The 25,279-nt window shown below is 36.4% G+C and overlaps 5 protein-coding genes across 7 annotated transcripts in view; 2 read left to right on the plus strand and 3 right to left on the minus strand.

The window, feature by feature from the left end:
* Positions 1-3,655, minus strand: part of LOC115238705 (RNA-binding protein 45) — a 6,327-nt gene extending 2,672 nt beyond the window's left edge. For 2 of the 3 annotated variants that reach the window (XM_029812746.1, XM_029812744.1), the window contains exons 1-5: positions 1,910-3,655; positions 1,528-1,642; positions 613-1,412; positions 290-519; positions 38-177 (exon numbers count right to left, since the gene is read on the minus strand). In XM_029812746.1, the coding sequence (XP_029668606.1) occupies positions 64-177; positions 290-519; positions 613-1,412; positions 1,528-1,642; positions 1,910-2,108 (1,458 nt within the window). In that variant the 5' untranslated portion in view covers positions 2,109-3,655 and the 3' untranslated portion in view covers positions 38-63. Of the gene's footprint in view, positions 178-289; positions 520-612; positions 1,413-1,527; positions 1,643-1,909 lie in introns of all 3 variants that reach the window. The other variant, XR_003884532.1, reaches the window with a different exon arrangement.
* Positions 3,656-3,816: 161 nt separating this feature from the next.
* LOC115238706 (6-phosphogluconate dehydrogenase, decarboxylating) lies at positions 3,817-7,273 on the minus strand. The gene is made up of 5 exons (XM_029812747.1): positions 7,114-7,273; positions 6,447-6,670; positions 6,118-6,362; positions 5,408-6,033; positions 3,817-4,671 (listed from the first exon to the last, which is right to left on the minus strand). Exons 1-5 carry the CDS (start codon positions 7,122-7,124, stop codon positions 4,329-4,331), a joined length of 1,449 nt encoding a protein of 482 aa, XP_029668607.1. The 5' UTR covers positions 7,125-7,273; the 3' UTR covers positions 3,817-4,328.
* A 1,356-nt stretch (positions 7,274-8,629) lies between these two features.
* On the plus strand, positions 8,630-10,203 carry LOC115238709 (ADP-ribosylation factor-like protein 5B). Its single transcript, XM_029812750.1, has 2 exons — positions 8,630-9,046; positions 9,920-10,203. Exons 1-2 carry the CDS (start codon positions 9,001-9,003, stop codon positions 10,201-10,203), a joined length of 330 nt encoding a protein of 109 aa, XP_029668610.1. The 5' UTR covers positions 8,630-9,000.
* A 56-nt stretch (positions 10,204-10,259) lies between these two features.
* LOC115238708 (ADP-ribosylation factor-like protein 5B) lies at positions 10,260-11,422 on the plus strand. Its single transcript, XM_029812749.1, has 2 exons — positions 10,260-10,824; positions 10,931-11,422. The coding sequence occupies exons 1-2, from the start codon at positions 10,394-10,396 to the stop codon at positions 10,977-10,979; spliced, it is 480 nt and encodes a 159-aa protein (XP_029668609.1). The 5' UTR covers positions 10,260-10,393; the 3' UTR covers positions 10,980-11,422.
* Positions 11,423-11,453: 31 nt separating this feature from the next.
* Positions 11,454-18,027, minus strand: LOC115238707 (probable citrate synthase 2, mitochondrial). The gene is made up of 4 exons (XM_029812748.1): positions 17,849-18,027; positions 16,170-17,093; positions 12,731-15,851; positions 11,454-12,083 (listed from the first exon to the last, which is right to left on the minus strand). Exons 1-3 carry the CDS (start codon positions 17,849-17,851, stop codon positions 15,585-15,587), a joined length of 1,194 nt encoding a protein of 397 aa, XP_029668608.1. The 5' UTR covers positions 17,852-18,027; the 3' UTR covers positions 11,454-12,083; positions 12,731-15,584.
* Between the last annotated feature and the right edge of the window lie 7,252 nt (positions 18,028-25,279).

Raw genomic sequence — 25,279 nt, forward strand, 5'->3', positions numbered from 1 at the left:
TTCCCTTCGCGCTGCACTACGCTCGTCTACTACTTACGAGATACGATTTTTTAAAGAATCCGCTCAATTTTCGTCCTCATCCATCCGTAATCGTTTTCGCCGATCCTCGCCGACGTTCCGTTCCTCCGCCTCTAGCACCTTCAGTCGAGAACCACAGATTTCTTGCCCGTGCAAAACCTAAAAGATACCATATTTTTAATTTAAGATATTTTTGTAGCGCGTGTGGATACAAAATTCTTCGTAATAAATACAACAATAAAGGCTGTAGGAAAAAAAGGGAAGACCTTACCTCAATGGCCTCGTTCGCGCTGTCAATGCTGGCATATTTGGCGTAGCCGCAATTTTTGCCGGGTAACATATATACATCTATGAGATTTCCGAACCTACAGAATGCATCCTTCATAGCGTAGATGGGTGGTACCGGCGGGCCGCAGACAATGAAACATCTCTTGGCTACCTCGGCGTCGATGCTCGCCATCGGTTGCGCCGGCGGTAGCTTTACAGATATGTGATCCAAGCCTAAAGTGAGAAACGAAGCGACACTTCACACACAACATATTTACTCCCTCGTGGCACCAAGCGTGCTGAAGAAACCAGTTTAAATTTACTCACTCGGTGCCGTCAATCCTGCGGCTTGAATCAACGACGTTGCTTGAGCGATAGTCTCCGCCAAATGTGCTAGATCCGTCCTCGCGTTGGCGACGCTGCCGACCGCCGTCGAACCGCCCGGCTTCGTCGCGCTCTTCGGTGGTGCGCTCGTCAAATCCGGTTTGACGATCATCCGATGACCAGGTGGGTACTCGAAACCGTGAAACTTCTCGCGCGCATATGCCGCCGCGCTCGGATTGTTGTACACCACAACCGCCTGTCCGCGTGGCATTCTGTATCTCACGTCGGTCTTCAAGTGGCAGTAGTCCATACCGGGCACTATATCAAACAGCTTCCACAGCTGATCTTGATTTAATGCCGGATGTGCGATCACCTGTAGACGCGTGTAGCCATCCGAGTTGGAATAGTTGGTCGCTATCTCTAGACTAATGCTGCTCTTGCCGAAGTTGGACGTGCCGTAACTGCCGCCGGTACCGTCGTACGCGGCGCTGGACAGACCGTTGTTATATTTGGCATCGTTGTGATCGGGTTTCGGCTTCTTCGGCTCGGCGAAAACCGCCTTGTACTTTCTGTCGCACTCCTCGAATGCTCGTGCTGCGCTGGATACCTTCTTGAACTTGACGTAGCCGAAACCCTTGGACTCGTTCGTGCTGCGATCCTTCACCACGGTTGCGTACTCGATAGCACCGAATTTGGAGAACTCCTGCTGCAGCTCGCTGTCAGTCATCGTTTTCGGTAAGACACAGAACAGTCGAACCCACCTCTCCTCTTCGTTCGTCTCGCGCACCGAACCCTGATCTCGACTAAAAAAATCAATCGACCATAAGATAAAATATATTACAGATTACGATCGCAAAAAAGAGCGTTTAATTAAAATACCTTTAAATAAAATAAAAATAAGAAGACACCGGGACTTACTTTGAGGCGATCATCACTTTGATAGGTCTGCCGACGGAGCCCAGCATTTTGCCGTTCATCTCCTCGAGGGCGAACGCCGCCTCGGACGTTTTGGAGAACTTGATATACGTAACGCCTACACATAGTACAACACAAACATAGGAGATTAGAGGGAGATTCGTTGACATATACGTAGAGTATAAAAATGACGTGAGAGAAATTGCATACATTTCCGGATGAAAAGGATAGAACCACCAAAAGAAACAATGCATTTTAGTATGATATAAATAGAGAGAGAGAGAGAGAGAGAGAGAGAGAGAGAGAAAGAAAAGAAAAGAGATAGAGAGCGGATCCGCGCTTTCTTATCGATTAGTTTTATCCTTAGCAAGGCACACAGAATCACCTTTATTCTCGCCCGTGTTACGATCCTTAACCACCCAGATGTCCTCGATCTTGCCGAACTTCTCGAACGCCTTCCTGAGATCATCCTCCTCGAGGCTCTTGTGACAGATGACGAAGAGACGAGAGTTCGGCGGATCGTCGTTCTTCGAGCGCAGATCCGTTTGCGAATAATACGAATCCCGTTCTCTGTGGTCGGCCATCTTTGACTTTATCAATGCGACGAACACGAGCGCTACCGCGAGCGCGGACTATTCACTGCCACCCGTTTTTACCGTCGTCTACGGTCGGCGGGCGCCTACCGAGTCTTCCCCTTCCCCCTTCTTCACCGCGTACCGTCAACCCCTCTCCCGGTACATCTCATTCCCCGTGCGAAAAATAATTAAATTCTTTTAATTATGCCACATACATTATATCCTCTAGAATCAAAATGAGATAAACATGCGAAACTATAAGAGAAAGAGAGAGAAACCGTGAAATCATTAAAATAATGAAAAATGAAAATCCGACAAGGCATGTACGAGAGATTTAATAAAGCTTTTGACATTTGACGTTAAATGTGATCGGGCGATTCTCTCCGAGTTTTGTTTGTCTCATATGGAATCCATGTGATGTTATCTCGCTGTCGCGATATGTTTAGAAAAAGAAAATTTGATTGCGTTTCAATTGCCAATATGATTAAAATTAATCAAATGTAATCTTATAAACAGAATAAGACATAAATAATAAGAAATAAGTGACGATTAATTAATACAATTGTTGGTTTTGAGGTAAAGAAATATATACCAAAGAGAATTGTATAGCAAATAACAGCATCAAAATATCTTCGTATATCTCGAAAATTTAATATGCAAATTTTAACTTTCGATGCACAATTTTTCACGTACTGTTGCACGTTTACGTGATCGAGATATAAATAAAAACTTATTGTGTATGTAAAAGTCCTTAATGCATAATGTGTATATGTATAATAAACATTAGCCCGACCTTGATGTTAAAAAAAAAAAACCCGATTAATATTAAATATTCTTCAGATAAACGCAATGCATCGAGAACGAGACTTCAAGGCTGACCGGCATCATAAAAAAAAAAAAAAAAAACTGGCATTGGAGAGAAGTTTCAGGTATATTTAGCATGAATTAATTAATTCATTCATCAGGCTCTACGCGCATTCGGCGTCGATAATGTCGCGGAATAAATAAAACATTTTGTAGATTGAAATATACTTAAAATGCAGTTGTGGAAAAAGCCAACTAAATAGGGATCTTCTCATTATTCAAAAATCGTTAACGTTACGGCAGAGAGCGCACAAAAAAAATTAGATAGCGCAAAGTTATTTCCGGAGTATCCATTTCGCGAGCGCAATTGAAAACGTCGGCGTAATTGAAAGTGTCATGCTCCAATATCTTCGCGTCCGTGTCTGAGGAGAAAGAGAAATGTAACGTAATGTCGACGGATTCGCAATCTGTAATCACAGCGCGGCGTTTCACTGTAATTTAGTCGTCTTATGTATCCACTTCCTCACGATTTCTATCTCCTTTCCTCTCGTTCTTGCGTCAACGTTCTAGCGAGCGAAACGCAACATACAGTGATAATTTCATTATCGCTTAAACGGTAAAAGCAAAATAAGTCCACAAATTGTGTTCGCTGTTTACGACCTGTGCGTGACGCATATAATGTCGTCGAGCGCTTACATTAACTTCCACAGTCGCTGAGTAATGTACGTTATCCACGTTACGTAACCCGTGTCTCCAAATCGGAGTTTCCTAAAATATACGTACGACTCGAATGGAACGCGACCCATGCACGGAAGTGGTAGTCTTTGCAAAATAAGACGTCACAGTTGATGATACAAGAGTATTTTACGCAGGAAGGTTTGTCGAAAAAAATTCTGTTATTCATTCCTGTTTATTTCTTTGTAAATAAAGCTCAGTATATATTTTATCAATGTAAACACATTTGTAAAAATATATATAAGCCTTTTTTTAAACTTGCTTCTTTGTATGTGATTTATTCTATATTTAGAAAATTTAGAAAATTTGTATATATTTGCGAAAATATATATTTATCAAGAATAGAGAGATCGCAAAAAAAGAAAAATATATTAATATATTAGATATATCTTTGTTCATATATGTTTTAATTGTAGCATCAACGTGTATTAAATCGTTTATTCGTTCTATCACATCAACTATCATATTCATAAAATTATATTGTCACTCACATATATATTTATAATAATTATAAATATATTTTTTTAATATACATTTATAATTATTATAAATACATATCTTATACATTGCATTTACATGTATTATAAATACATATAAATTACAAATACTTATGCTCTCTTAAAACCGCAATCTTTTCTCGCAATCATTTGTACATTATCGACCGTAATACTACCGGGAGATTCTCCGAGTTTACGCATCGTATGTGGAGGCGGATACTTTCCCGCCGTGTCCGGTCCAATTTGTATGAACAAACTTCCCTTCCTCGCCGAGCAATTCGTACGTATGGGCGCCGAAATAATCTCGTTGCGCCTGTAGTAGATTCGCCGGCAGTCGGGCCATTCTGAACCCGTCATAGAAGGCCAAAGCCGATGACAGAGCAGGAGTCGGTATGCCCAGTGTCACGGAGGTGCTCACCACTAGCCTGGCACTTTGATGGCACTCACTTACCGCTTTGGTGAAGAAATCGTCCAGCAGTAAGTTGGACAATTTTGGATTTTTGTCGTAAGCCAATTTTATATTTCCCAGGAATGCGCTGCGAAAGATCATTATCATTTTTTTCTCAAGAAATAAGTTTCTCTATTTTAATTTTATATAAAAATAAAATATATACATATAACTGTATTATATATCTACATGCAATATTTCTTTGCTTTAAATATAACATAAGATATTATTTTGACGAGAGATAATGAACGGTGTCTTTTGGAAGAAACAAGAATTATCTCGCGAGCCTCTGTGACATTAGATATGAAATATGTCTTTGAAACATTACACAGCTTTGATATTTTTATATCTTCTTGCCATATACTTTGAAAGATGTGTAAGGTCACTTGAGAAAGATTAGCGTGATATCGACATAAGTCGATGAGATTGCAAGAATGCGCTGCGAAAAGATCATTATCATTTTTTTCTCAAGAAATAAGTTTCTCTATTTTAATTTTATATAAAAATAAAATATATACATATAACTGTATTATATATCTACATGCAATATTTCTTTGCTTTAAATATAACATAAGATATTATTTTGACGAGAGATAATGAACGGTGTCTTTTGGAAGAAACAAGAATTATCTCGCGAGCCTCTGTGACATTAGATATGAAATATGTCTTTGAAACATTACACAGCTTTGATATTTTTATATCTTCTTGCCATATACTTTGAAAGATGTGTAAGGTCACTTGAGAAAGATTAGCGTGATATCGACATAAGTCGATGAGATTGCAAGTCGCGTAAATTTTCGTGCATACATTTCAGCCGATATTACCTTCTTATGATACATCCACCGCGCCACATCAATGCTATTCCGCCATAGTTCAAATTCCAGTTGTGGACCTTGGCGGCCTCTCTTAACAACATGAAGCCTTGCGCGTACGAGATAATTTTCGCAACGTACAGAGCTTTCCTTAAATGCTCAAGGAACTCTTTCTTGTCGCCCTTATATACTAGACTCGAACCCGTTAGTATCTTGCTCGCTTCCACGCGTTCGTCCTTTAGCGCGGACAGGCATCTGGCGAACACCGATTCTCCGATCAGCGTGACCGGCACGCCATAATCCAGAGCGGCGACCGCCGTCCACTTGCCGGTGCCTTTCTGACCGGCGGTGTCCCTGATGCGCTCAAGCAAGTAGCCATTCTCGTCTTTGTACTTAAGTATATCGCGCGTGATCTCGATCAGGAACGAGTTCAGTTCGCTCTTATTCCACTCATCGAACGTCGCGCTCATTTCCTCCTGCGTAAGCTGCAAAGCTGTTCGCATTATGTGATATGCCTCGCAAATGATCTGCATGTCGCCGTACTCGATGCCATTGTGCACCATCTTGACAAAATGTCCTGCGCCAGTTTCGCCGACCCAATCGCAGCACGGTTCTCCGTCAACTTTCGCGGCTATCGACTAAAAAATATTAGTCTTTCAGTAAATCATGTGTCTCATAGATTTTTGATATTATAAACAACAATAAACTAAGCATCGCCATACCTGAAAGATAGATTTAATATGCGGCCATGCTTTAGGATTGCCACCAGGCATCAAGGATGGTCCGTATCTGGCACCATCCTCACCTCCACTGACCCCGCTGCCCACAAAAAGAATTCCTTTCTGTTCTAGGTCCTTAGTACGTCTCTCAGTATCCTGATACTCAGAATTACCACCATCGATAATAATGTCTCCGGAAGAAAGGAGAGGCACTAATTGTTCAATAAAAGCATCAACGGCTGCTCCAGCTACAACATATAACATCAGATTGTATTTATAGCATTTATTATAAACAGTCATAGATTTTCAATTACAATAATAAAAGAGGTTACCTTTGACTAACAACATTACTCTCCTTGGGCTCTTCAAAGTACTGATCATTTCCTTCAAACTATAAGCACCGATAACTTTTGTGCCCTTGGCTTCATTTTCGAGGAAAGATTTGACCTTGTCAGTAGTACGATTGTATGCACATACAACAAATCCATGATCATTCATGTTCAGAATTAAATTTTGTCCCATCACTGCTAAGCCAATGAGGGCAATATCTGCTACTCTAAAACAAAAAAAAAATATATATGTTAATTGAAATTCGATAAAAAAGTCAAAATTTATTTTTTTCTTATATCTATATACTAAAAAAAAAAAAAAAAATGTCCATAATTGTCAGACAGCCCAATGCAAAATATTTTCTATGATTTATTGCTCTCTATAATACTTAGATTTTATAATAATTATAAAAATACACAATACACACATAATAATAATACACAATAATACATAACTTGCATTATAATTTCACGGCAATTAAAATACGTTTAATCTCTACAATTCTCTTGTTTCACATTCTTAAATTAGATATTCGGCTGTATATGATTCGAATGACCGCACGCTCGTAAATGTAATGAAATCGAAGGTGAAATCAAAGTGAATGAATAATTTTCTTTTCACGCGATATATTTACGTCATTCCAAAAAGAAAAAGAAAGAAAATACTCACGGAGTACTCATATTTGTGAATGTGTGATTCACGATGAATTAAATAAACGTGGAATTGCAGGATGCCGCAGGGAATGGCAGAGACAACAAGTGGTCGTCGCGCTTTTCGGCTCGTCGGGGAACGTGTGCGGAGTCCGCACTGCGGACGTCTGTTCAGATGACGTGCCCAACGTTCCTCGCGACGTCAGCTGATACGCCGCGAGCCAATCGTGGAACGCGCCAGGTCAGCAGGGCCTTCGAAGACTGCCATCGGCAAATGTTGTCATTATGATGATACAGCGTTACAAATATCGCGCAAAACATGCGATTTTATAACGTGAGCACGCGGGGCTTATCTGCTCTTGACCGATATTTGTTGTTTCTCGAGATTCCCTTTCGAAAGCAAAGACACCGCCGTGAGGTTGATTTCGGGAAAATTGATAGCTTAAATAACGCAGCGCGTTTTCCCCCCGAAATGTCAAAAATGTGACTCTCCATTTGTAATATTTCTTATCGAGTTCTTTAATTTCAAAATATTTTTCCAAGAGATTCCCTATGAATGGCTAATGATGCAAAATTCCATTGGAGTAAAAAAAAAAATCATGATTAAGCATTTTCTTTCACTCCGTAGTCGAAAAATGGCTACCACTCTTATGGTTAAACAGCGAGAGTTGGAAATATGTACATTTCGATAACTCGTCAAAGTTATCGGGAGAATATATTTCGATGATAGATATACGAACGAGGGGATATACATATAAATATAAAGTATATGTATAATTCGGAAAAATTGAACTAAATTAAAGTGAGTCGCGAATTCTGGTATCAAATTCTCGATATTAGGAGAGCAGGATTTAAAAGAGGTTACGCGAACCTCTTCCATATCATGTTCTCCTACTATCAAGAAGCTGGCACTGGATTTGAATTTACGACACTTCAGATTCGAGTGATTTTTACCTCTTGCTGAAATATATTCTCCAAATAAATTCGAACGATTTTTTGACGCAAAATGAAAGACAAATCGATTGTGGCTATATACGTATTATAAATAGATTAATCTCACGATCAGCCGGATATAATAATTTTTGTTATCATATTACATGTAATTTAATTAATTGCTAACTTGTTTTTACGTCAGTTAAAGCAAATTTTTCTAATATGCGAATATTAGACAGATGGACAATCAGAATATATCTATAATTTATATATTCAAATATAATTAATAAATATAATTTTATAATCCATCTAAACTTCTAGACAGATGGAGTGAAGCGAGTCGCGAATTCAAATTTTCGAGGCAAGAATTGACGTCGAGTACCTAAAGTCGAGAAAGTCGAGTCAGAGATGCCAATTCTGAGACTCTGTCACAGCCACAGCGTGTGGAGGGGATAACTCACACAAGCGTGAACCGTGTACATGTAATGCGCAGAGCGTTCTGCGCATTACACGTACACGGTTCACGCTTGGTGAGTTATCCCCTCCACACGCTGTGGCTGTGGCGGCGTCTCAAAACTGGCATCAGTGAGTCGAGTGGGCAGCAGCGCCGCACCCGGAGCGATGCGTCAAGCGTCAATTGCGTGAAAGCAACATGTCGCGCTTCGTCTGATCGGATCGTAGACAGCTTGTCCGCGTCTCTCCGCGATAACTATTAGATACCTCTCGTCCGTCTGCTCGTCGCGAATCCAGCTTGCGACTCCCGAATGCGTCGACGTTCCCGCGCGATTATGACGCCGCGCCGCGAGTCGGTATCCGACGTATCCTCACCGTCGTCGAGGCGAACATAACCCCGAGACAATGAACCACCCTGTTCCCGAGACATTCTCCTAATCGCGTGCGGGCGAGCAAGAACGGGCTTTGTGCGTCAACGAACAAATATTCCGGTCGTCTTGGGCTGAAAAGAAGAATCGACATGGGACTGCTATTTGCCAAGCTGTGGAGCTTCTTCGGCAACGAAGGTGAATATCTCATACGTTCGTGCAACCTTCCCTCCTTCTTTTTTTTCGCTTCTTTTGTGCGCGATCACCGTATATGTTATGACACGTGCGATGGGATCGTCGACGAGATAAATTATTCGCGATTTTCCGAATCGAAAATTCAATTAACGATCGAGCGAGTTGGATGTTCTGACGTTAAACTGACGTCGAACTAGTTGGGAAAGTTTCTTGAGTTTTTCGTAAAATATTCTCGCAAAATTTACTTTAATATTATTTGAAGTATTCTTTGCATCATTCCTTTCACCAGATGTCACAAGATTGTGTGGATAGGCAAACTGGACGACAACTATGCGTTCTAGAAATTCTATATAAATGTACATTGGCCTACTTTCTAATCTGTTAACATATGTTGTCAAGTCATAGTTTCTTTATTCTAAAATTCGGCTCTTGAACGTAAATATTTGAACTTGTTACTAACTTATTCTACTCCAGTTTGGTTTATCTCTATTGAACTCTCTATTTCTTAGACTCAGAATTTTTCATTATCTCTTATCAAAATTTGTTCTCCTGATAAATTTGACAGTTCTTCGATAAATATCCTAACTTGTGTATTCTCCAGCACTTTTAAACCTCCTTGAATTTCTATATCTTTATTATATATTATACTTGCATATGCTGTAATATACTGATAAGAAAAAAAAAAAAAAATTTCATGTGAAATTTGTATCAATATTTCATATCACTATTATAGTTCCAGCCTTATCAACATGCAACTCACTCTCTTTAATCTGTGATAATATTCTTCATCAAACAAATGCTTAACCAGTTGTACCTTTACAGAATATTTCAGCTCTTTGTAATAATTATATCAATGAAAAATTTCATTGCTTTCAGAGCATAAGATAGTTATGGTCGGTTTAGACAATGCTGGAAAGACGACTATATTGTACCAATTCCTGATGAACGAAGTTGTTCACACATCTCCAACCATTGGCTCTAACGTCGAGGAAGTGGTGTGGAAGAATATACATTTTATCATGTGGGATTTGGGTGGCCAGCAAAGTTTGAGGGCTGCCTGGTCCACTTACTACACAAACACCGAGTTTATCATTATGGTTATAGACAGTACAGATCGAGAGCGACTCGGTGTAATTAGGGAAGAGCTGTATTTCATGTGAAATTTGTATCAATATTTCATATCACTATTATAGTTCCAGCCTTATCAACATGCAACTCACTCTCTTTAATCTGTGATAATATTCTTCATCAAACAAATGCTTAACCAGTTGTACCTTTACAGAATATTTCAGCTCTTTGTAATAATTATATCAATGAAAAATTTCATTGCTTTCAGAGCATAAGATAGTTATGGTCGGTTTAGACAATGCTGGAAAGACGACTATATTGTACCAATTCCTGATGAACGAAGTTGTTCACACATCTCCAACCATTGGCTCTAACGTCGAGGAAGTGGTGTGGAAGAATATACATTTTATCATGTGGGATTTGGGTGGCCAGCAAAGTTTGAGGGCTGCCTGGTCCACTTACTACACAAACACCGAGTTTATCATTATGGTTATAGACAGTACAGATCGAGAGCGACTCGGTGTAATTAGGGAAGAGCTGTATTCGATGTTGAATCACGAGGAGTTGAGTAAGGCCAATGTTCTGGTCTATGCCAACAAGCAAGACTTGAAGGGCAGCATGACTGCGGCCGAGATTTCGAGACAATTGGATCTGACATCTATCAAAAAGCATCAATGGCATATACAGAGCTGTTGCGCTCTCACGGGAGAAGGGTAAGACAACGATCTTTAAACAATACTTGTACGCTGTTCTTGTGATAGGGGAGATAAAATCTGAAATAAATATGAAATAAATATGAAAAAAAAAAAAATGTTTCAGGCTGTACCAGGGTCTAGAATGGATTGTCGGACGCTTGAAAAAGACATGACGTACATTATGAGAGTCGATTATAAATCTAATGAAATATCCAAAATGTAAAATATGTTATTAAGATAAGTATCTCTCAGTTACACACACACTTTGACAGTTGTACGAAAGAGAAAGGTAGCCTGGGGACTGTCGTATTTCGTTAGTCATTATTTATATCTCCCGGTATGACTCTCAAACGCGAGCATTTCAACGAACGGTGGACGGGTGAATCTGCGTTTTAGCTATTATATCGCGAAAGTAACATGTAAACGCAATACAAACGCGCGGCTATTTATGCGATAAAGAGAAAGTTCGGTATTAATTATTATGTAAAGTATATGGCTATAGTACCAAGTTTTCTCTTGTCTACAGTACGATATATGGAAAAATAAATGAAGATAGAAAAGTACAAGACAAAGTATTAGGCGCGCACATAAAAAAAAAAAAAATCATTTTTTTAATCTCGAGGAACGTACGAAATATGCACACACTTAGCGTTGATCGCCATAATTAAACGTTTATCAAATCGAACCATAAATCCATGGTTCAATCGCTTCCATTAAAAAAGTTATATCGATTACTTATGCAAATTATTACATGGTGGAAGAGTGTGAAACTTTATCCCGTCCACCCGCATTCAGCAGTGGAAAACAGGCAGATGAAGATAACTAACATTATTTGTACTCAGTTGACATAAGAGCGCAACAGAAGTGCACCTGTGTACATAGTTTTTTATACTTCTCGTTAAGAGAGCGAGCTATGTAGAAAAAAAAAAGAAGAAAAAAGTAACGTCGGACGGGAGTACGATATTTTACGACGTTCGCGTACGTAAGGGCCCGAGCAGATTCGCGGCAAGGTCACCCGATCGATGAGAAACCTTTCGTGGCAGAATACGAACTGCTCTGTGATACGTGGATTCAATTCTGAGACAGTTGTTTGCTGGTCAGATGATGAGAGATACGAATTACGTGTCGCGCGAAAAGTAAAAAAAAAAAAAAAAGAATCAATAGATAAAACCGATAATGTGTGAAGGAAGACTGATAAGATTCTCCAAGGTGTAACGCACAGATAGTATCGCGATAGGTGAATGGAAAGCTTTGAATAAAAAAAAAAACTCGTCCACCTTTTCACTGATTGTTTGCTTACTCTTTTCAATTTATTCCTTTTTATTTTTTCTAGATCAATCAAAAAGATCTGCTTTAAAAGCATCTTAACCCTAATTATATACGTTATTATTATAGTTATTATAATTATTGTAAATAGTTATTATAATTATTCTTCAATTTTCTCGTCTAAAGAAAGCGCGAGTCCTTAGCCATTTAAGGAAACTCATCTTTCCATTCCATTCACCCGCGATTATTATATGCCACCAGGATGTCGAGAGGGACGTTCGCGAAATTATACGGAATTTCCTTGTCCCCCAACTGACAGCTGTCTCGTTTTTGTCTTTATTTAAATCGTAAGTGTAACATCTATCTTTTATGTAGTGCGTAAAATACTCCAATAGATATAATATTAATATTGTGTAGCTTATATGAAAAAAATTAAACTATATCAATGCTGAGAAATTATCGATATGAGAGACGGGTATAAGGCCAAGATTATTATAGGAAATTGTTATTAATCATCATCGTGCGAGAAATAATAATGCCGTCTAATGTCAGAGTGAGATCTTAACGCTTAAAAGTTACATAAAAATTAATAACGTCGTCTTTCTCATATTGAGAGAGAAACGGATTCTTAGATGTTGATGACATAAGACTCGTCCACCTTTTCACTGATTGTTTGCTTACTCTTTTCAATTTATTCCTTTTTATTTTTTCTAGATCAATCAAAAAGATCTGCTTTAAAAGCATCTTAACCCTAATTATATACGTTATTATTATAGTTATTATAATTATTGTAAATAGTTATTATAATTATTCTTCAATTTTCTCGTCTAAAGAAAGCGCGAGTCCTTAGCCATTTAAGGAAACTCATCTTTCCATTCCATTCACCCGCGATTATTATATGCCACCAGGATGTCGAGAGGGACGTTCGCGAAATTATACGGAATTTCCTTGTCCCCCAACTGACAGCTGTCTCGTTTTTGTCTTTATTTAAATCGTAAGTGTAACATCTATCTTTTATGTAGTGCGTAAAATACTCCAATAGATATAATATTAATATTGTGTAGCTTATATGAAAAAAATTAAACTATATCAATGCTGAGAAATTATCGATATGAGAGACGGGTATAAGGCCAAGATTATTATAGGAAATTGTTATTAATCATCATCGTGCGAGAAATAATAATGCCGTCTAATGTCAGAGTGAGATCTTAACGCTTAAAAGTTACATAAAAATTAATAACGTCGTCTTTCTCATATTGAGAGAGAAACGGATTCTTAGATGTTGATGACATAAGAATTGTATCTCGTGTGCACATTGTTTCCCCATAGAAATTCTATACGCGGGGCTATTATGTCGAATTTATTCTCGGACATGTCCGTCTTCTTTATGTAATCGTGTAAAAAATTTTCTGAAATGTAAAGTACAAGACATAGGTTGTTTTAACATTAATCGATTGTTGGCGAAGCAAGTACGCGCGTAAAAAAAGATGTAATTCGTGTTAATTTTACGAATTACATACACGTTCGATCTGTCGGAATAACGATTACGAGAAATCACACAATCCATTTTCGCGATTTATTGGTCTTTATCTAATAATATTGTATAATATATATATATATATCCCAGAGGGGAGAGGGGGGGAAGTGTCTCCTGTACAATTTTATTAAGTAATAACAAAAAGGCTAAAATGTGTGATGTCAAATAAATCAGTTTCTATCAATAAAAAACACAGATCTTCATTATTTCCCTCCACCATAATAATTCCATCCCTTTTTCCAATTTTTGCTTTTTGATAAATAATAATAGTTCTATATCATTTTTGTAAATCAAAAAGTTAGATCTTTAAAGTTAGGCATTTCTTTTTATGTCGAGTGACATACATTAATGTTGCGAGTTCCAAACTCTGAGAAAGAGGATTTCAGCCGGTTACCTTTAGTTCATTTATTTTCACATTTTCATTATAAATAAGATACGCACACACTCGTTCATTGTGATAACAGTGGTTCCACCACTGGCCATGCTCCTTAATTTTATGCGCGACAACTCGCCACGATCGAGTAACCGCGTTAGCCGTTCGACGAGACTGTTGACTGCTATATTTAAGTGCTTGTTGATCATTCCGCACCTATTTGCTCGCTCTTAAGTATTCGGCAACTACAGCAACTTGCAGCACAGTAATATTATCTTTTCCGCCATTCTAAGAACATTTTAATTGCAATAAACTTCCTGAGAGAGAAGTGAGATAGTAAACTAACAGTCCCCCAGGAGAATTACATTCAAATTAATTAGGACTACGCGACTTTGCGTTTTAGCGACTATTGTCTCGAAATCTATTTTCTATTCATGAAAATTAGCTTTCAACAAGGTTTACTTTTTTATTAATTAAAAGAATGTAATATACACTTTTAGGCAGTGTATCTCTCGAATGACAAGGCAAGACAGTGTACTAATACAATGTACTAATTCCTACATCGTGTCGTCATCGAGCTAGTACAACGCAAAAGTCTGAGAGGCAGCCAAGAAAATCGTCCGAATAACGATGGTCCGAGCTGGATTGGACCATCTTCTAGATGTCTAAACTTTTTTGTTATCTGGAGTTAACGTAATATGAATCTGCTATTTAATTGCCATTTTTCACTTCGTGTTGCTGAAATTAATTGCTAATACGTTGACTATCGTTCTAAATCTCGCGTTTACGCAATCAACCTTTTCTCCTAAATCTCTGGCGATAATTAACGAATTACTGAATATCGAGAGCGATGAGTATATTTACAATAATGCTTTATCTATCTGTGATGCGTCTCTCTATTTTATGTGAGTCTATTTCCAAATAATGTCACATCCTACGAAAGACGTCTTTCAAAAGTCTAAGAGATATTTTTGTATTTAAAGACTCAAACTCAACTCTTGGATTTGTACGTTGTCTTTTAAATTTTCTCACGAGTTTGGCAGTTTCCACTATTGGACCAATCTACGTTTCCGCTTAAACAAGCAGCTACGTCGCAACAACTGCATTTCATGTAACTTTCCCCGCAATATTTTCTGAATACCAGCGATTTGAAAGTCGTATTAATTATATTATATTTATACAGTTATATCATAACTAATACGATTCTTTGTAATCGCTTATATTCGAAAATACCAACAGGAAGAAAGTTAATGCGAATTCCGCTTCGTTGACGCGGAATATTGATGTATTTGCTCTTAATTCTACATTTAGATAATACATTATTATAGCATAATTATTTGTCGTGTTTAATACCTAGCCTTGTTTTTTTCGCACATTCTCTTTCTCTCTCTTTCTCTCTTTCATTCTCTCGCTCTTTCACTCTGCAATTCATACTCTCGTTCACTTGATAAGGCGCGGAGTCGTTGAGGCGACTCCGTCGAGGTCGGCATCAAAATACCTTTTCGCGACGTTCCCGGTTTCGCTTGAACGAGATCGGGACGACGAGATTGATTTCAAAGTAATGCCGATGACGATCGTCGATTAAGTGATAGACGGGCATTCTTAAGCTTTGACAGCTTTCATAAGAAGATCGGTGCTGAGGGATTTAGGCCTCTCAATGGGCAATCCTAGAGCGCGGTCCCACACCAGGGAAGCAAGCACGCCCAACGCGCGCGATACGCCGAACAGGACCGTGTAGTAGTTCATTTCCTTCATGCCATAGTATTGCAGCAGCACACCCGAGTGAGCGTCCACGTTTGGCCACGGGTTCTTCACCTTGCCGGTCTCCAGTAGGATTGGCGGTACCACCTTGTATACCTGCGCGACCAACTGCAAAAGAGAAAATTACATCAATATCGAAATTTGATCTGAAATACAACACCCTCTAATTAGTATTATACAAATTTAATTTCCGTTTAAATTAGAATATTAATTTTTTGTAACAGAATATATTATGTATTAATAAAAGCAAATAAAACTTCAACATCAAACATTTAATTTTTTAAATTTCAATGTTAATACTCTTAAATTCTTAAAGTAAAGTGAAACTATAATGAAATTGTTTTTTACATTTTGCGCAAAAAAATTCTTCTATTCGCATATTTAGAACACACTTGACGTTCTAAATCATGGGAACGCGCAATTTACCTTGAACAATGTGTCGTCCGGCAAATGTTCTAACGCGAACTCTCTCTGGCACGTGTATCTCGGATCGGTTTTCCTGAGAACGGCGTGTCCGTAACCGGGCACAACCTGGCCGCTCTTCAACGTATTCCAGATGAACTCCTTGAGCTTGTCATCACTCGGATTGTCACCGACTTGAGAGCGTAGCTTCTCCAACCACACCAGCACCTCCTGATTGGCCAGTCCATGGAGCGGTCCAGCCAGTCCATTCATACCGGCGGCGAAGGACAGGAACGGATCTGACAGGGCTGATCCTACTAAGTGAGTGGTGTGCGCGGACACGTTACCGCCCTCATGATCCGAATGGATCGTCAGGTAGAGACGCATCAGCTCGATGAACTGTGGATTGTCGTAGCCGAGCATATTGGCGAAGTTCCAGGACCAGTCCTTACCGGCGTCGACCGAGCCCAGGCCCTTGCCGCCCTTGTAGATGTTACGATAAATGGTGGCCGCCACCACCGGCAGCTTGGCAATCAGATTCATCGAGTCCTCGTACACGGTTTCCCAATACTTGCTCTTGTGCACACCCTTATTGTATGCCTTGACGAATTCGCTCTCGCTGTTCAGCAGCGTGATCGCCGCGGAAAACTGCGTCATTGGATGCAGAGTCTTGGGGAAATTGTTGAGGGCCTTGACCACGTGTTCGGGTAATGAGCTTCTGGCCGCCCATTCCTGCGAGATGGCCTTCACCTGCGCTTCCGTGGGTACGTCGCCGGTAATCAGCAACCAGAAGAGACCCTCCGGAAGTGGTTCCGAGCCACCGGCCGCCTTCGGTAGAAGTTTCTGACACTCGGGGATCGACTTACCGCGGAAACGGATGCCTTCCTCCGGATCGAGCACCGATGGCTCCCACACGAGACCCTTGATGCCGCGCATACCGCCGTACATCTGCAATCGAACAAGAATATATTAATATGTATTAATAATAGAATTAATATCGTATAAATATTTCATCAATTCTTCATTTAATTATCTGAATCTTCTTCAGTTTGTTTTAATTAAATTGTGCCTATCAATAAATTACAAAAGATTGGATATATGTATATATACAAATTTCTCGAGAACGCTATTAAAAAATTTTCTTTAGTAATTAACATTAAGGATATTCTTTGTCTAATAGCTGGGTTTGTGAAAGAAATATCGAAATGCTTTCAATTGATCACGGAGAGATCACGGATAGATAAATGTAAACACACACATCTTCACGTGCAATGAGTAAAATAATCACATGAGAGCTCGCAATTTGTTCAGTGACGATTAATCTCCATGCTGTATTCGACCGATAATCGCCCGCCAAAAAAAAATACGCTAGTTATTGTCGCAAGAATTTGCATGCGCGAATGGAAAAATTATCAATACACGATACGGCTATCACGATCACATAGTTAGCACGCGCGCGGTCCCGCGATCATTCCATGGTCTTTATCGTCAGAATGGCAAAAAAAATTGCTCGTCGTATTACATGGAATCTTTTCTCTCCGTGGAATTTATCAGCCGACGAGAATTTATGACTAATGTAATTAATTATCAATATCCTAATTATACATTGTAATGTAGCTTATTTTAACCGCGATATAAAATGGGATTATAAATGAGAGAAAAAGAAAGAGAAAGAGAGAGAAAAGTAGCAATAAAGTGCATACCATGTCGACAGTAACTTCTCCGACCTTAGTGGCTCCATGACTCTTACGGAAGGCTTTGACACGTTCCTGCTCTCTCGGAATCTTTTCCGCAAGAATCTTCTTGAGATCTGTGGATGCATCGGTCAATTGTCGCAAGAAGACCGTCTTCGTTATTTTCTGAAAAAGAGAAAGGAGTCATGATAAAATTGCTTTGTTAACAGTAACAAACGTATTAAAAGTCTTACAATAAAATAAAAATATATTTCCCCAGCTTTATCTTTTCAATTTATTTCTCCGACTACATACCGACTCCTCTGACTCCATGCGTGTTTTGATTTGATAGATATCTTTCGTACTTGTCGTATGAGTTGTGTAAAGAATCATCACGACAAATGGCACGTGGATTATGTAAAAAGGACAAACCGTACTGTCAACTGCACACGCGAGTGTTCATCGGCATTGATAAATTGCGATTTTATATTAAGAAACAACAGGAAATAATTCCTAAAAACACTATTTTCCCACATGAAAGCCATGCAATTTGCGAAATTGACGTCACGTGATTATAACATCTTATGATAATAAGATTCAATTTCTAGTTATAATTGTTTGGATAAAAAATTATTTATTTACCTTAACAAGTATAATTTAACATCGAAAGAATGAAAAGTTGTCAATTAAAAAATAATCTTTACATTAGAATTATCAATCAATTTAATTGAAAGATTTTTTAGAGAGAGCGCGATTACATCACGATTACTCGGAAATTATGCAGCAGATACGTTTTTTTTTTTTTTTCGTTAAACGTCTGATCGACTCTTTATGACGATACAAAAAAAAATCGTTTCTCATCTTGACACGCACCATCGAACGTCATGAAAACTCAGATAAAAGCGAGGTCGCGGGATCTCGTGTTTGAGGTCATTATCAGTAGCTCGCGGAAACGCCATCGGCGTGGATTAATCTCCCTTCTCTACCCCTCTATCGTTTATTTCCACGGAGGATAGCAAGCATATTATTATCTTTAATACGATAAAGAGCTTAATTTAGAAAAATAAAAATGTAGCGAGTTTTAGTATCTTTGGAGTCAAACATGAAATTTTTGGGACATTTTACACGAGTATTATATCGCGAATGTCAGTGTGTCAAGTAGCAGAAATGATAACGTAATATACAAAAAAGATAAATGTATAGTATAATATACAATAAAAATACTTATTATTATTTTGTTATTAATATTATTATTGTAATATTAATACTTTTCAACAATAATAATAAAATAATAATGGAGCAATAAAAATGATAATTGCGAGTAATATAAACGATGATGAATTTAGCGACATATAAATATTCAAACTTTGGTGAAGAAAAGATGAAGACCAACTTATTGTTGTTACATAATCGCAACATATGGGGGAGGCACGTGTACACGAATGCGTGGATACTGACGAACCTCGTGCCTTCGGATACCGAAGCGGAAACCTTTTTTTTTTTTTTCTTGTAAGCAAAACGAAAATGTATTCATTTAAAGTCCCGTTATTTGCGACATGTCTAATGCATTGCAGTAGGAACTAATTCATGCGAGAAGAATTTCTTCAACACGCGTGCGATAAAAAAATGCACCTGAATACTTGTGTATACAGAACGACACTCAACAGATAATTAACAATAAGCCAAAGTGAAATATAGTAAAGTCACGAAGCGAATATTATGAGTTTAAAATAATGAAACTTCACTGACGAGAATCTTTGAATCCAAAGAACAAATTTTCTTTAAATATTTTAATTAGATAATAATTTTAATTAACGGTGACGTTATTTTTTAACAATTTTAATTATTAGAAAAGACAATAATTTTTCTGCTAAATTTTTCGTAATAGCAGAATTTTCAAATCTTTATAAATGTTCGGTACATAAGATACTTAACTAATTATCTTTTACATTATAAAAGAAAACATAGCCATTAACAAGAAAATAATTCCGTAAAATAAAACTTTATATCTTATTCATTTTGATCTCGATAGTTATTAATCATCTTATTAATTAGTGTGATTGTTTTTTCTGAAATATTATCAAATGATTTTTCAGAATGACTATATTTTATCGTAATTCATCGAATTTTTCGTCTTTAAAATTAGACTATCAGACTGAAAGTCCTTAAAAAATTATTTTTAAAGCGTTTTCTTTTTTAGAAAAAATCCATTAATTGATCAAATTGATTTTTTATCAATAATGTCCATTATATTTTTCAATATTATTTAAAGTAATTATTTATTAATATATCTAAATTTGAGCAAACACAAACCAAGATAAAAAACGCTAACAAAGCAATTTGCTTTTTAAAAATAAGACTAAAAGTCCTTAAAAAGTTATTTTTAAAGCGTATTCTTTTTTAGAAAAAAATCCATTAATTGATTTTTTATCAATAATGTCCATTATCTTTTTCAATATTATTTAAAGTAATTATTTATTAATATATCTAAATTTGAGCAAACACAAGCCAAGATAAAAAAAACGCTGACAAAGCAATTTGCTTTTTAAAAATAAGCCACGATGAAAAAAAGAGTATCTACAAATGCAAAATCGTGCAAATATTAATATGTAAAAATATTGCGTATCAAATGAAAAATTTTTTTAACTCTTCCCTTTTTATTCCTCCCCTCTAAAAGACACTCTTAGATTGACCGAAAGAGAAACGAAGTGTCTCGCATTATGCCGCTGTCATGCCACGGTGCACCTTTAAATTCAAATGACTTGGTTCAAAGATCATGCCTCGTCACAGCTCTTATCATCTGTCTGATAACGCACGCTCCACGTTATTTTTACGTAAAAAAAACGGTAACATGCGTGCGATTATATAAGACCGGGATAAACTTAACGCGAGACCTGCACTTGAAAGCAATCCGACCCTGACCATTATACAAAGCACGAGTCATGTCCTTTTGACAGAGACATCCTCCCAATTGATCCATCGGGAATGATGAGACGGGAGTTCTCGGTCGAAGAAAAATTTGAACGAAGCCTAGCGGAAGCGTGTAAAAAATTACGAGTGCTTCAGATAAATAATAATATTTTTATTTTCTACTATAGTTTCTATATTCAGTTATTATTATCTTAAGAGAAATTTAAGAAATCTACGATGATAATATATCGATAATATTTTCATATCTCGATCGGCTGAACGGGAACATCGTTATTGGATAGAACGCGAGATCCGGGAAGAAAGCCAATGGCACGGCTAAAAATAAAAGGATTTCGACTTGTATAATTCGGGTTACCGATGAAATTTGGACGCGCGACGTGAATCTGATGGGATTTCCGGAATATCGGAAATCCTACTCTCACAAACATAAAAACTAATTCTTTATAATATATATAGTTTTGAAAATATATGCGAACTATTTACATCTTTCTAAACAAATTCCAAAAAAAAAAAATTATACAATTTTTAATAAATAATAACAATAATAATAATTTATAAACGAGTTAATAATAATGAAAATTTTTGTCTGCGATTTTGTCTTAATCAATTATAATCTTAATCTTTAATTTGGAACGATGAACATTCGATTGCGTATCAAAAATATCATCAGTGCAATTTCCTCTTTCTGAATAAAAAAAAACAATGCTTATCTATCGAGATTCGATTCCGCGAAAGCTTAGATAGCAGGAGCTACAGATTGATTGAATGGCAATCGGAAGATGACTGAACTTCGAGGGTCAATCAAGCTTACAGTATAAACGTATTTAACCTTTTAATATATGCGGTTAACCTATTAAACCTCGGTGGCAATTGTAATCACTTTAGAAAAAAACGACAATGTACTCGCGTGACTTAAATATAAAGAATGTCTAAAAAAATAATGCGCGCCGAAACTTTATGTTTGTAAAATAAAACTTTAGAGCCTATTGTTTATCGTGTTCTATTTACATTTTTAATATAATCCGTATTTTTTTCCAGTATTAAATTATTATCAATTATATGTCAGGGAAATTATATAGTAAAATTTTTTAAAGTCAATAATAAAAAGGGCTAAAGTAAAATTTTTATTTTATTTCTTATACCTGTATCTCTTTTTTATATAAAATCTTTTCTTTTCTTTTTTATTTTCAGAATATTACAGTGATAATTTATTATTGAGCTACTAATGACAATATGTAAATATATGAAAGCTTCGCGAATTAGTTCGCTGACTCGTTACCCACTAAATCATTATATGAATGCATTGTGCGAAATACGAGCGGTATCGCTTTAGGTATGCAAGATTATCGGGTTAAATTGCAAACGATGCATCGATATTTATCGCGTGAGAGATCGTTGCAGAATACATACGAGTGTCAATTTAAGCGGAATGTCACACAGTGCTTCAGTGACACTTGAAAAATAAATTATGCGAGTTTACAAGGATTATAAATATTCGTAATATACAGGGTGTCCCCATCCTGAGGTAAAATTAGAGGATTGTAGATAAAAACGCGAAATTTTGTTTCTAATCTAATTTTACCTCAGGATGGGGACACCCTGTATAATATATAATAATATATAGTATTTAATATATAGTATATAGTATATTTTACATACACTTATAAAGCATTTATGTGCATGTTACAAGCTCTTATCATCCGGTTTTCCGGGCGACGATCGAAAAGGTTTATTACAAGATATATATAATATACGAGTATATCTTTCTATATTTATCTATATACAAATATGACGAAAAAAGATAAAAATCTCCTCTCACTTATTTTACGTTAACAGGCACAATATCTGCATCATTCATAGAACATACAACAGCAACCATTTTATTAATTATATCAATAAAAACCGCATATCTCGGATGACGAAACGATCAATGATGCGAGATAAATTTTTGATCTCTACAGTTTCGTCATTGCCAATAATTTTATCGTCCTGCATTTGACTGATATAAGTGACATTTAACTAGTACAAGTAGCATATTTCACTTTGTTTTATAAACCGCTACTTGTTCTCGCATTGTATGTACTCATACCCGCGATTATCTCATCACCGTACGGGTAAAACCGCACCTTCGATCGTAAAAATCCAATTGTCATACAACGGGATCCGAGATACCGCTCGCTATGATAAGATTTATTTTCACACTGAATATTCCACGGCCTCCTAACACTTCTCACAAAAACAAAATCAATTACCCGCTTTTTCTCTTATTGTTAGATAATTATCAAATAATTATTTTCCTCTTACATTAATCTCAAGTTTAAAGACGATAAATAAACAATAATTTTAATAAATTCATACTTTTCATTAAATTATATTATATAAGTTATTTAAATTTTATTATATAATATATTATTTGGCATAATTAGCGAATAATTAGTCTGACAATGTGTTTCGTTTAATTATTTTATCAACAATTCATAATTTATTAATATTCCATTCTATAATTGCGTTCATTATCGAAAAGTCTTTCGCGTTGTATCTTAACACTGTCACCATCTATATGAAGACTGTATCTCACTGTCGCTTATCAACGGACTTTGAGAACATAGGCGTCACAATAATTTCGCAATTCGCGCATGCATCAAGTTAGGAATAATTATTATTAGATCGACAATCAATGATCACTGTAAGAGCGAAAGATTCGTTTACGATATTTGGGAGATGGACACCGCGATCTCATTTCCCTAGGTGACAAAGTTACATCCTCGGGAAAATCAATATATCGCGATATTTTCACGAGAACATATCGCGCTATTTCAGGACTGATCGACCATCGCTGCTGATACTGCATTTTTCTTTAAAGTTATACGATTCTTCGGTATTAAGTCGTTTTCTCAAAATCACTCGCGAAATTTAAAAAAAATTATGAATATGGGATTATGTTATATGCTATTTAAATTAATAATATGTTATTGATTTTTGCCGGATGTATATATACTTTCGATTATAGTAAAAGAAATAGTCCAAGATATAATATAAAATAAATAAAATCAAAACAAATATATACAATATAAAAAATATGAGTTATCTAAAAATATAAGATAGAGCTATCTAAAATATATGTGTTATCTAAAAGAGTCTCTAAAACAAATTCTAATATCATATCCATAACTACACTTGAAAAAATAAAAGTCTGTAAATATTAAAAATTCTTTGGATTTTATAATTAACATCAAATATTATAATTACCTTTTATATTTCGGAATTAATCTATTAATCTCTAATGTATTTTTTTATATATAATTCTATATAAAATTATCTCTAAAAATAATGAAATATAATTGTGAGATCGTCGTTATAATCTTATTTCAGACGATCGCGAATAAATACCGGTTCTCTTATACCGTGGAAAAAAAATATTTTTTCACGCTGTACGTGCCTACTATGGCTTGGATTCGTTGCCTTTCTATTGCCTTCGCTAAAAATGGCCTCTCATTCTTAAGCTCGCATTCTAGGCCGCACGATAGTGATAATAAAATCCTTAACGCTAGACAAATTATCATATATATACGATTACGTATACGTATTAATCAACTTAATGTTTTATTCGAATAATTCACAAAGTCATTCACGTAACGCAATCAGCAAAAATAAAACCTTTAATATTATAAATTAAATATATTATTATTTTTTATTATTTTATATAAATTAAATTGTTTATTAGTTAAATAAATTTATATAAATTAAAATTACTATGGTTGAAACTACATATCACTAATAAATTCGGTAAGATAATTAAATTTGAGAATCATTTAGAAATTATTATTCAGTCATTAATTTCATAAAAAGAGTGATAATTTGGCGCATTAGCTGTCAATCAATTCAACTCGCATTCGATTAATTCGTCGGCGAGTCATGTGAGAATGCTCTCATTATCGCCAATTGCGTAATCGATCCGCTCTGAAGGGCATTGCCAGTCCGAACAGACCCGTTGCTCACGATTATCTAATTGATCTCGCGCCATATAATCGAATGGCGCTAAAACGAGCGACGAGGGTGTCCAAGATGCCACTTTTTATAAATTCTTTTTCTAATTTTCTGATGCGAATTCTATATAAAATTATCTCTAAAAATAATGAAATATAATTGTGAGATCGTCGTTATAATCTTATTTCAGACGATCGCGAATAAATACCGGTTCTCTTATACCGTGGAAAAAAAATATTTTTTCACGCTGTACGTGCCTACTATGGCTTGGATTCGTTGCCTTTCTATTGCCTTCGCTAAAAATGGCCTCTCATTCTTAAGCTCGCATTCTAGGCCGCACGATAGTGATAATAAAATCCTTAACGCTAGACAAATTATCATATATATACGATTACGTATACGTATTAATCAACTTAATGTTTTATTCGAATAATTCACAAAGTCATTCACGTAACGCAATCAGCAAAAATAAAACCTTTAATATTATAAATTAAATATATTATTATTTTTTATTATTTTATATAAATTAAATTGTTTATTAGT

The sequence above is a fragment of the Formica exsecta genome, unplaced genomic scaffold (assembly GCF_003651465.1).
Source record: "Formica exsecta isolate Colony F162 unplaced genomic scaffold, ASM365146v1 scaffold353, whole genome shotgun sequence".
In the NCBI taxonomy this organism is placed as follows: domain Eukaryota; kingdom Metazoa; phylum Arthropoda; class Insecta; order Hymenoptera; family Formicidae; genus Formica; species Formica exsecta.